Source organism: Haliotis rubra, unplaced genomic scaffold (genome assembly GCF_003918875.1).
Source record: "Haliotis rubra isolate DU_JTF1 unplaced genomic scaffold, ASM391887v1 Scf208, whole genome shotgun sequence".
Lineage (NCBI taxonomy): Eukaryota > Metazoa > Mollusca > Gastropoda > Lepetellida > Haliotidae > Haliotis > Haliotis rubra.
Window position 1 is genome coordinate 449,224 of NW_025766092.1, and position 12,974 is coordinate 462,197.

Sequence of the window (12,974 nt, forward strand, 5' to 3'; positions counted from 1 at the left end):
CCTTAAAATCAGTGTCAAAATGTTATGTTTCGTGCATAAGCCGACCCCCGCGATGGGGTCTTAATCGCGGCAAACACAGACCACAGACAACTGGCGGATACCAATAATTATAACTTTGGTCCACATTATTACAAAAATTCACAATCATATTGCGTCTACTCACGCATCGAAATGAAGTGTAGTTGACAGAAAATGGATAATATATTTTGTTTCGCTAAATATCATACATATTGTAGTTAGACGATAACATGTCAACAAACTGGCTTGCTTATTACCGCCTTGTTTTCCATGGACTGCTAGTTTACATTAACATCGGTAAACATGTGTTAATTTAAATGGATTGATTATTTTACCCCATTCCATGTGCGTACAACTTACCACATTCATGAGGGTCCGTATAAGCTTAGTGTTGATTATAGATTTTACATTTATAGTGCAAAAACTGTAATTAAAATTAAACAATGCTAGGATATATTTCTTTAGGTTAAATAATAGTACTCTGTATTATATTTTACTGATGACTGCGCCAGAATTCATCCCGTTATATTATTGTGCATGTTTGAACTAGGTCGCCGGGAAACGTGTGCACAGCTTATTGTTATTTCCGGCTCAAATACACACGGTAATCTTATTCTTAATTAATTTATAAAGCAAAAACTGTAATTAAAATTACACAATGCTAGGATACATTTCTTTGGGTTAAATAATAGTATTCTGTATTATATTTTACTAATGACTGCGCCAGAATTCGTCCCGCTATATTATTGTGCATGTTTGAACTTCATCGCCGGGAAAAGTGTGCACAGCTGATTGTACGATAAATGTCATAATGACTAATATGTAATAATATGTTGAAATAATGAAAACGTACAGGTTAATATGTATTTTATTCATCATTCACAACATAAACGCTGTAATCGTGGCAAACATCCTGGCAGATGTACTGGTAACCTGTAACATCGTCCTGGCAGGGCACTGGCGAGCTAACTAATATTTCGGTGAAATTGTATCTCAAAGATAAGACGACCCCCTTCTACAGACATATTTTTTTGGTCCTTAAAATTCGGCTTATGGACAGAAATATACGGTAAGTGAGTGAGCAAGAATAATTTTACGCCACTTTTAGCAATATTCCAGCAATATCACGGCGGGGGACACCAGAAATGGGCTTCACACATTGTACATGTGGGGAATCGAACCCGGATCTTCGGCATGATAAGCAAACGCTTTAAGCACCAGGCTACTGCACTGCCCCACAAACATTAGGTACCAGGAACCATTTCTGCCACAGCATTTCTCTGAGGTCACAGTATAGCATATCCTACATGGTCATGAATGGTTTAACATAAACAATCTGCAAATGAAATCTTGTTGATATAAGGAACAATTTCAAGCAGCAGGGACCTACCTAATGGATCTATTTAGAAGTGATGCCCTACGAAGGATGGCCCTGGCTTGAGCATTGGTGATACGCCGCATGCTTTCGTTGTTGACGAGAACCACGTAGTCCCCCACTGCAAGGCGGCCATCTTTAGCCAAAGCACCACCGTCAGCGATGGTTTTGATAACACAACCATTGATACCCCGGTCCACTGCATCAACAGTCATACCTGCAAGTATGTACAGTATTGTCAGCACAAGGTATGAAGATGCTGGTTTTTATGGATGAATACATAGTGACAGAATGTTGACTTTTGTTTGATACGAGCGGGATAACCTGGCTGTCTCCAAGTAACTCAGTACACCATCAACTATTGTATGTAAGATGACACAAAATCTGCAGCCACTTTAACACTCAAATCTCATACAACTATATGACTGTACTACTAGACAAAGCTGCTAGGTTTCTTTCCTATCCCAGAGTTCTCAAAAGGAGTCCTCATGATGGTATCACTCGCTTAACCTGCCCTGGTATCAGGAAGACATGTATAGAGTTCAGGGCCTAGATTTTCAAAAACTCTCTTAGCGCTAAGATAGTCGTAAGTTAATGTTAATGTATGGCACTTACGACTATCTTAGTGCTAAGAGAGCTTCGAAAGTCTAGGCCCAGGGGATTCTATTGTGTCTTGGTATCCAGCATGATACATACATAAGGTACAGGGGACCTATTCTGTCCTGGTATCCCGAGGGCAGAGATGTGTAGACTTCTTGGGACCTATAATTCCATGTTTTCCAGCACAACATGCATGGGCAATATCCATGAAGAATGAAAAACTTAACTTCTTTGAGTGGCATTTAGAAGTTGGTGTGATGAACAATGGGGAGAGTTCTATAGATATACAACTTCTTTATTAATAATATGAGCTACTAACACCGTTATCAAGCAAGTAGCTACACCAAAAGTTGCTCATAATGATAATAAAGAAGTTGTATATCCATAGAACACTCCCCGTTGTTCAATGAAGGACTTGTTATCTCTATAATCATAATAAAGGACCAAGCATGCGAACTTGGCACCTATTCTCTACGATATCCAAACAGGGAGACAAGCATGGGTACTTGGGACCCATTCTGCACCAAATCCAAACAGATATACGTGCCAGGGACTTCTGTCCAGAAGCCTTACACATAAAGGTATACCCCAGATGATTTGTTTCCTGCTCACCTAGCTGGTCGTTGCCCTTCTGCACCTTGATGTTTTTCTCATATGAGGTGGGAATGGCATCTGTGCTGGCGGTCCTCCAGCCCCGGGTGAGGCTGGGGGATGCCAGGGGAGACATACCGGGGGAGGCGGTACTGCGGGGTGTCGAGGGGGCCGAGGACACGCCCTTAAGGTCACTTGAGGTGAGGAGGTCAGATGAGGACGACACCTCGCTGTCAGCACTCTCTGACTTCCGATGAGCTACAACCACACGTGGGCTCAACTGAAACAGAAACGTCACCGTTTTATTCATGATGTAGCAATAACGGCTTAGAAAGGATGCTGTTGGGGTCATTCTCAGAGGCATGATGCTGCCGAAATAAAAACATCTAGATGATATTGCAGAATTTCTGTGTGATTCCCCCAATATCATTGAGGTGACATCTTGACAAGAATACTTTTCAAAAATGGCGGCAATCCTGATTCACTCACTGAATTCAGTTCTGATGACATGGCTTGAGTGAATGAAACTAATTCACTTTTGACCTGTGTTTTAATTATGTCACCATCTTGTCATCTAAGGCAACACAAGACACTGTTCAGACTTGCATCTCTCTTCCATGTGACAAAATCCTTGAATGGGTCAACACCATTTTGTCAACACAGCATTTTGGAAAGTAAAGTTATTTTATGATTTAGGTCCGGTAGTGTTTAAGCTTAGTGTGGGAGGACAGCCCAGATATTTACTACATTGGTGCAATCTATCAGCATGGATATGTTGCTGACAAACAAGGAACTATAATCAGGGTGAACTGGGATTCAAACTCATCATAGGTTTCTGGTGTGTCCAAGGGACATAACTCTGCACAATCCTGCACCATAGAAGATGATACCGATGTGTCCTCCCAGCTGCCACTACACACCAGGGGGCTACTGACTAACCTGGTGACTGGGCAGTAACTTGGCAGACATGTGGTTAAGACCTCGTCATGTCAATATTCCCACAAAAATGTATTTTCATAAAAAGAATTAAGACATAAGATATCCATTCTTCACGCCCCACCTGTTTTTCAAATATTACTCAGGAAGTATCACCAACCATACAGAACATGCTCTCTACAACTCAGCCATGATCAAATAGATGCATATCAACAAGTGCCAAGCCACTGGGCCCCCATACTTACTTCAAGCCATTAAAACACAGAAGAAACAACAACAATATCCACAAACAACAAGTTACAAATAAAAGAAACACATATATATGCTGACCTGAGTTAAGTACATAGAGTTCTCCCCTGCAGTCACCGGCCACCACACTGAAACTTTCTTGCTCCCTATCCCTCTCTCATCTACAGATTTGATAAGGAAGGCCTAAACACTGGCTATTAATACATCTGGCTTGACATCTCATCAAGACATGGTTCAGACTCTGCCATATTACAACTCTTTCAAACATTCATCTGCCAGGGCAATACAGCCAGATCGTGTGTAACAAATCTGGGTATTGATTCAAGACAAGACTGAAATACATTGACCCAGTGGTGAACGTTGATCACGATTACACTCAATGTGTTGCCCAGTTGATATTTGGGCATGTCTCGCTCCAGGATGTCAGACTGATAAGAATGATATTGATTTTTGGTCCAAACAAGCTACCCATATATTTTTCACTCAACTCACAATACATATTTGGCAGATATATATCAGTCACATGATCGCAGAGTTATAAAAAGTTGCTTGAACACAGGATATCCATTAAGAATGGAACACTTGGTTTAAAATCTAATAAATTTGTTTACAAAGTTTCTTACTTATTCAAATGACCCATTAGGCTCTATGCACTTACTTCCCTGTGTCTTAATCTGTTAATACTCCCATCATGAATAAAAGTTTGTTTTTGTAGTTTAATATGGACTGGTTGATTATTGAAGTTGAATTTAGAAGAATGTTCAGTACTCACTTAAATGTTTGCTTGTATACAAATACAACTCTTTCCATGCTTACAGACTGAAACTGCTTCATACACCATTGGGCAGTATAATTCTGAAGGCAAACAAGTGACTAGGTAGTTGGAAACTTGGAAACTTGACAAATCATCCAAGATCTGAGCAGAAAGGGCCACTCCAAGAGCTGTCCACAATGACGTGGTGTCAACTTTAATGGATGAATCTCCTTGGTTAAGTCATGATGTAGACTTATCCAGTGAGCATTGGTTTTCACATTAAGACCGTGATAAACACACAAAAAATATTGACATCAAATCTCAACTTGGCTGTCAAGGTAATATGGTACCCAAAAAAGTCCCTGAATACTGAATACATGTGGCTCATTATGTCAGAATGACAGCTGCCATGAATCACTGAATAATTGCTGTACTTGGAGCAGTTTGATGTAAAGCTGTGAGAGATGTTGAAGTTGACAGCATAGCAGCGTCACACTTACAGCACTTCTGGTCAACTTCCTTGTCTGTGGTTTATGTATTTGTCAACATCATACACCTGACTACATTTGCACTAAGACACAGATTTGCATATGCAACTCATCAATCTCAAACCAAGCTTGGAGAAAGAGGAAGTTGGAATTCAACATGTACTGCCATGGTTTTACATTGTGAAAACATTTAATATGTGTAATATATAATGTGTTTTCAGGTTTATGTCATCTCTCTGAGTAACTCGTATTTGTGAGTGAGTCAGGCTTAACGTGGCTTTCAAAAATATTTTATTCAGTGTAATTTCTGGTGTGGTAAGAATGCCTCCAGGTTTGCAGGTACGAGGAACATACAACAAGTTCAGCCTCACCAAGAAAATGATGCAAATGCAGCTGTTTGCAGTTGTTTTGTCTGTTTTATCACGATCCCAACTACATTTATTTTCTGCAATTCCTTAAGAAAATTATACCCGAATGTGTTGTGATGACTGATATCTCGTTAACCACATTACCCACATATGTAAATATTTGGATATGGTTTGCTAATGATTCCATCAAAATATAATAGAAGCTTTCCAAACACTGGACATCGAGAATATAGTTAGTCTGAGTACTTTTTGAACACCCCTCACAGTTGGCCTTCACAACCAACATGTGAATGACAAACCAATCATCATATCCAGAGCTGAAAGACAGCAATATTGATGATGATGATGATGATGATTATGACAATGTTGATGGTGAGGAGGAGGAAGAGAGGAAGAGGTGTGAGGGAAGAAGTTGTATTTAATTGCTCTGAAGTATATTCCAGTTATATCATATCATGTCAACTTGATGTAGGAAGAAAGCCCATTGGTGATGTAGATCTTAGATGATTATGATTTTGGAGAGTGAGTGAATTTAGTTTTATGCCGCTTCAGCAATATTCCAGCAATATTTCAGCAATATAATGGCAGGAACACCATTAGGTGAGTGGGTGAGCAAGAATAGTTTTATGTCGCTTTTAGCAATATTCCAGCCATATCACGGCGGGGGACACCAGAAATGGCTTCACACATTGTACTCCATGCAGGGAATCAAACTTGTACCTTGTGACAAGTGAACACTTTGACCACTAGGCTACCCAACTGCCACATGACTTTGGAGAAGCCAGTTAACATACATATATATATGGTGCTGAAACATCTATAATTGGGATGAACATGGATTTAACACCACCGGTGGTGGTGGATGATGATGATGGTGATGATGATGATGATGATCACAAATCATCCATACTTTGACTTTTCTTACTATAAGAAAATAATTAAGTTTCACCGAGCTAAATATATTATACCAGAGAAACATGTGGTTTGATGCTGCTCCTCACAAATAATATAAAAGAAAATAAATGCTGGTTCCTAACACAAACATGTTTGACAGTAACCTAAAACATTTCTGTCTTTATTTACAGCCTGTATTGTATATAACTTCAGAAGACAGTCCTCTGCAAAACAATCCTGGCAATAATTGATCTTACGCAACGAGATTACCCCATTGCATGACACTAAACATTCAGACTGAAAATGCTATGATTCACAATTAGGCTGTCTGGTGACAGCCCTGGCTTACAAATGAAGACAGAAAATTTGATGAAGTCTTTGTATGACCAAGAAGCTAATAAACACATAAAACCAGTTTTGTCAAGATAATGGTCGTTACCTGTGAAACCCTACTTGAAATACATCACACCCATTCACTCCCGACACAAATGCTGTAAGTTCCGATAAACTTTTTATCACCAAGGCATGGGGGCAAAGGTCAGGAAAGTTGTTTCAATATGTTTTTTATACTCCAATGTAAAAGCCATTATTAGAGACGATAATGCTGACAGAGGGAGACGTTGCTGAGCAAAAATCAATAACAATGATAAATCACTGGAGTGAACTGGTCAAAGTTGATTTAGATTTGTATTTAATGGTGCATAAATGCCATGACTGTCCAAACAGAGATATATATGTCTCATTGGAGGACATTCCTTGAAACACTAAATGCTCTGATGCCAATGAAAGTGATGTTATACTTTCAAGGATTAGAACACCATCATGTTTTTGCAATCATCTCTGAAGACTGGTGTAGAGAAACAAGCCACAATTTTCTGGCTGGTTTAGCATCAGTATTAAAGTGGATGGTGCAGGCTTCCACAGTAAAGGAAAACAAAATATGATACAACATCCATTTTTCCTTCAAAAGGACCATTGATATTATATATACTTCTCAAACTAAGGTGAAGAACGCCAGGTATGTTCACATGACTATAGCCAAATGAAATAATTGGATGATCCTTACCAGGGCTTCCAGATAGTTTTACAACATCAGGAGTATGTACTCCTTATTTGTTCAATATAGGAGTACTGGAAAACCTTAAGAGTACATTTAGAGTACTGAATGGAATTTAAAGGCGTATCAGTAATCTTGTGTTTCGTTTCATATATGCACCACAACATTGCTACTCTTGTGTAAACAGGTAAAAACACAATGAAACAAAACTTTTTCAGATACATACGTCTGTAAATGATTTTAAGGCCGTACACCATTGCTGCGGTGCGTATCTGCTACGTTTTCTAAATATTTTCATACCGTATCGCACATATTTTATATCCGTACATATGCCGGATATAGCGCTTATCTGGAGCCCTGCCTTATGTTCTTTGAGTATTTTATCAGAGAAGCAGCAACAGAACCCGGATCTTGACTAACATACTAACAGCTGGTTAGCCAACTGATCATCAATGATAAAGCAAATAACTGATAAACACAGAAAGGAGCTTAAAACATAACTCAGTCACTTGGATTAGTGAAAAGTGAGTTCATTCACGACCACATCAAATACACTTGTCAACTTGCAATATTTATTCTTATATCTTCATGCCACTGATTATGTAATTACTGATTACGCAGGGAGTATCCCAATATCCTTATCAAGGGTTGAGTAGTATACACATGAATGAGTACATGGTTGAGCTGCTTTCAACAATATTCCATCCATCGTCTCCAAAACCGAGCTTGCACAGAACATCCATGTTGGGAATTAAACTCAAGTCTTCACTGTGACAAGTGGGGCTGTGTGGTAGGTAGCCTAGTGGTTAAAGCGTTGGCTCGTCACACCGAAGACCTGGGTTCGATTCCCCACATGGGTACAATGTGTGAAGCCCATTTCTGGTGTCCCCCTCCATGTTATTGCTGGAATATTGCTAAAAGCAGCGTTAAAACCAAACTCAGTTACTGTGGCAAGTACATGCTTTTACCACAAACTAGGTCAAACAGCAGAACAGCAGAGAAAATTTACAGTGGTTGGTGTCAAACTACATGAAACAGGATATAAGATAAGGGACAGAAGTCATTGTTAGAGGTCACACTGACTCAGACATCCTGGTTCAACTTACCCTGGATTCAAGTTCATAGGTTGGCGTCTCTGTGAGGGGTGGAGCTGCCGAGGGGGGCGAGGTGATGGGGAGAGGGGGAGGGGGCCCATCGTCCTGCAAACATAGAGGTAACACATAAACACATGTTTACACGTATGGTTAACTGGGGGTTTAAAACTAGGGTAAATTACAGTGAGAATCATCCTTTCCATTGGACATCAAAGTTTTATACCTTTTTTTTACACAAAATTCAGCTTATTAGATTTAAACCATTCAAAATCTGTTACGATTAAGACTTTGATAAGGCAAAGATATGAACATGAAATATCAGTCACATTAACATGAAAAAAAACTGAAGTAATGAACATTAAAGTTTTTGGATTATCTGTGCAAGATATTTTTGCTATTACTTTAGGTTTCTCATACCAAGAACAACACTGTCAGCATAAACTTGATGATGGAATTTCTTTACAATCATCATGTATATATGCTTAGAATTAGTGTATCGAAAGCACTATATACTGGCTTTCAAACACCATAATTTAATCACATGACATGTGCTCAAGTCATAAACAAGGAAGATGTTTAGATGCTGTGAGAGTTACTAAAGATATTGGGGTTTCAAGTCCAACTTCATAACCTATTTCCACCAATATAATCGTGATTTACATTTGTAAAAATATACATAAGACACCAAATAGAATTACACTTTAATCATATTTCACACACAGGAACTCAAATCTTGTTTACCAAATCTAAATTTGGTCAAACTGGCACTGTATTTGTCCTCTACAACAGTCAGGTAAATTAATCAGTTGGATATTACTCTTAACGGTATTTCAGTTACATCCCAATGTGCCAACTTGGTGTGAGGAAAGCCCATTTTGATGGAGGTGAAGCATGGGAGTACTGACAAACCAGGATTTGAGCCCGTCACGGGATTCTGTCATACCTAGGGGACATAACTCTGTACAGCAATCAGTGGCACCTTGACAGGCTGGGCTACCCTATACTGTTGCAACTAATCCCTGACACTACAACACTCATGTAAAGTTGTCAGAGAATATTCCACTATTGTACACCACCACGTATCACACGCCAGACAGAGCCCATTGTGTTATTCACTACATACGTCTCACTGCAACATCTGATCTTATACACCGTCTCGTCACACCATTGTAGGCTCAAACGTATCAGCTTATATGACCATGTCTTGTAACACTGACCTTTGATAATTGCTCCACTAATATCTTTTGCAACCTGCTGTGTTTTGTTGAACCACAAGGACATTTCACAAATCCGGCTTTTGGCTATGACTGTCAAAATATCTGAGATGACACTAGACGTATTATGATAATAAAACTAACAATACTGTGATGGTGATAGATCTAATCTCTTACGCTTATGTTATTTGACAGTGTCTTGAAAAGTATATTAACAGTTAAAGGATCTATTGCCCCATTGGATTCCAGTGGAATGCAGATCCCAGAACACTATGCTTGTCACTGAAGCTGACTGACATGAAGATCTGATCGTGACAATACACTTGGTTGCATGTGACCACCTCCATGGAGTGGAGGACAAGCGGTCTGTCCTGGGAGTTGACCCTAGAGGTCATCATGTTTACTGTCACATCAAAAGTCAATTTCTTGTTGTTACTCTGACTCTTGGCATTAGGGGATAAGAAAACCTGACTCGTCGGCTCAGAATAAATATAATGTACATAACCATGGATAAGCTGAATTTTGGGTTTAAACTCTATTTCACCTCACATGACTGAGTATCATTATACCCCAATAGTAGTGACTCTTGCTCGTAACTTTTATCTACTCATACATCTGTCCAAACTTGATGACTTCAATTCTATAGCTGGAATATTGTCTGCTTCAGGCCTAAAACACATAAATCCCCCAACTCTTTGTCTTGAGATAACATTCAACATTACCACCAACATTCTGGCATATAGCAGTATGGCTGAAAATGTATAAATGAGAAACTCTACAACTTGGGTAGAAGCATCACTTGATGACTTCAGTGTGTGGACCTTGGGTAGAAGCATCACTTGATGACTTCAGTGTGTGGACCTTGGGTAGAAGCATCACTTGATGACTTCAGTGTGTGGACCTTGGGTAGAAGCATCACTTGATGACTTCAGTGTGTGGACCTTGGGTAGAAGCATCACTTGATGACTTCAGTGTGTGGATCTTGGGTAGAAGCATCACTTGATGACTTCAGTGTGTGGACCTTGGGTAGAAGCATCACTTGATGACTTCAGACCTTGGGTAGAAGCATCACTTGATGACTTCAGTGTGTGGACCTTGGGTAGAAGCATCACTTGATGACTTCAGTGTGTGGACCTTGGGTAGAAGCATCACTTGATGACTTCAGTGTGTGGACCTTGGGTAGAAGCATCACTTGATGACTTCAGTGTGTGGATCTTGGGTAGAAGCATCACTTAATTTTGTAATGCTAAGAAATACTTTTGAAGATAAGAAATATGTCTTTCAAAACCTTATTTTGAACAAAACAATGGGTATATTTGTATTCCTGGTACTGGTACGGTAGCTGGTACTTAGATTGGAACTTTTGATACACTTGGCAAGCACTGAGCCAGCATTAACACTACCATAACCCAGCAGTAACCTACCTTTAACACAGCTATAACCCAGCAGTAACCCACCTTCAACACAGCTATAACCCATCAGTCACCCATCTTTAACACAGCCTATAACCCAGCAGTAACCCATCTTTAACACTGCAATAACCCAGCAGTAACCCACCTTATAACCAGCGCAATAACCCACCTTTAACACTGCAATAACCCAACCCATCAGTAACCAACCTGCAACCCTGCTGTAACCCAGCAGTAACCCACAGCTTTAACAGCTGCAGCCCGGTAACCCATCTTTAACACTGCAATAACCCAGCAGTAACCCACCTTTAACACTGCATAGCAGTAACCACCTTTAACCTACAGCTATAACCCAGCAGTAACCCATCTTTAACACTGCAATAACCCAGCAGTAACCTTTTTAACACTGCAATAACCCAGCAGTAACCCACCTTTAACACTGCTATAACCCAGCAGTAACCCACCTTTAACACTGCAATAACCCAGCAGTAACCCACCTTTAACACTGCAATAGCCAGCAGTAACCCACACTTTTAACACTGCTGTAGCAGTAACCCACCTTTAACACAGCTATAACCCAGCAGTAACCCACCTTTAACACTGCAATAACCCAGCAGTAACCCACCTTTAACACTGCAATAACCCAGCAGTAACCCACCTTTAACACTGCAATAACCCAGCAGTAACCCACCTTTAACACTGCAATAACCCAGCAGTAACCCACCTTTAACACTGCAATAACCCAGCAGTAACCCACCTTTAACACTGCAATAACCCAGCAGTAACCCACCTTTAACACAGCTATAACCCACCCAGCAGTAACCCACCTTTAACACTGCAATAACCCACCTTTAACACTGCAATAACCCAGCAGTAACCCACCTTTAACACTGCAATAACCCAGCAGTAACCCACCTTTAACACTGCAATAACCCAGCAGTAACCCACCTTTAACACTGCAATAACCCAGCAGTAACCCACCTTTAACACTGCATTAACCCACCTTTAACACTGCAATAACCCAGCAGTAACCCACCTTTAACACTTCAATAACCCAGCGGTAACCCACCTTTAACACACTGCAATAACCCAGCAGTAACCCACCTTTCACACTGCAATAACTCAGCAGTAACCCACCTTTAACACTGCAATAACCCAGCAACACTGCAATAACCCAGCGGTAACCCACCTTTAACACTGCAAACCCAGCAGTAACCCACCTTTAACACTGCAAACCCAGCAGTAACCCACCTTTAACACTGCCCAGCGGTAACCCACCTTTAACACTGCTATAACCACAGCAGTAACCCACCTTTAACACTGCTATAACCCAGCAGTAACCCACCTTTAACACTGCTATAACCCAGCAGTAACCCACCTTTAACACTGCTATAACCCAGCAGTAACCCACCTTTAACACAGCAATAACCCAGCAGTAACCCACCTTTAACACTGCTATAACCCAGCAGTAACCCACCTTAAACACTGCAGTAACCCAGCAGTAACCCACCTTTCACACTGCAATAACCCAGCAGTAACCCACCTTTAACACTGCAATAACCCAGCAGTAACCTACCTTTACATTTTACACTGCAATAACCCAGCAGTAACCTACCTTTACATTTTACCCAACAAGGAGACTGAGAAATGGTTGCTGACTGCCATAATATAGATGTTCATTCTTATCTAATTAAGAAAGACCCATTCAAATCTCTTTTGTTTTTTACTCCAAATTGATTTTACTCAGATGACTGAGATTTGTTATTCTCTGACATTGATATCATATACCGGTACCAGTCTCTAGCTGTACTGCCACAGCAGGTCGTGTTCCGATACACTTCAACACTCATGTACTACCACTATTCACGTGGGACGGTCCAACAATGGTCTACGTAGAAGAGTGTTTGTTGAAGACTTGCAGAAAATC

At 40.2% G+C, this 12,974-nt stretch overlaps 1 protein-coding gene across 15 annotated transcripts in view; it reads right to left on the minus strand.

The window, feature by feature from the left end:
• LOC124276345 (multiple PDZ domain protein-like) overlaps nucleotides 1–12,974 on the minus strand; it is a 170,896-nt gene that overhangs the window by 81,714 nt on the left and 76,208 nt on the right. For all 15 annotated transcript variants that reach the window (XM_046711990.1, XM_046711987.1, XM_046711986.1 and 12 more), the window contains 3 exons: nucleotides 8,437–8,529; nucleotides 2,606–2,864; nucleotides 1,409–1,610 (listed from right to left, as the gene is read on the minus strand). In XM_046711990.1, coding sequence (XP_046567946.1) covers nucleotides 1,409–1,610; nucleotides 2,606–2,864; nucleotides 8,437–8,529 — 554 coding nt within the window. The remainder of the gene's footprint in view (nucleotides 1–1,408; nucleotides 1,611–2,605; nucleotides 2,865–8,436; nucleotides 8,530–12,974) is intronic.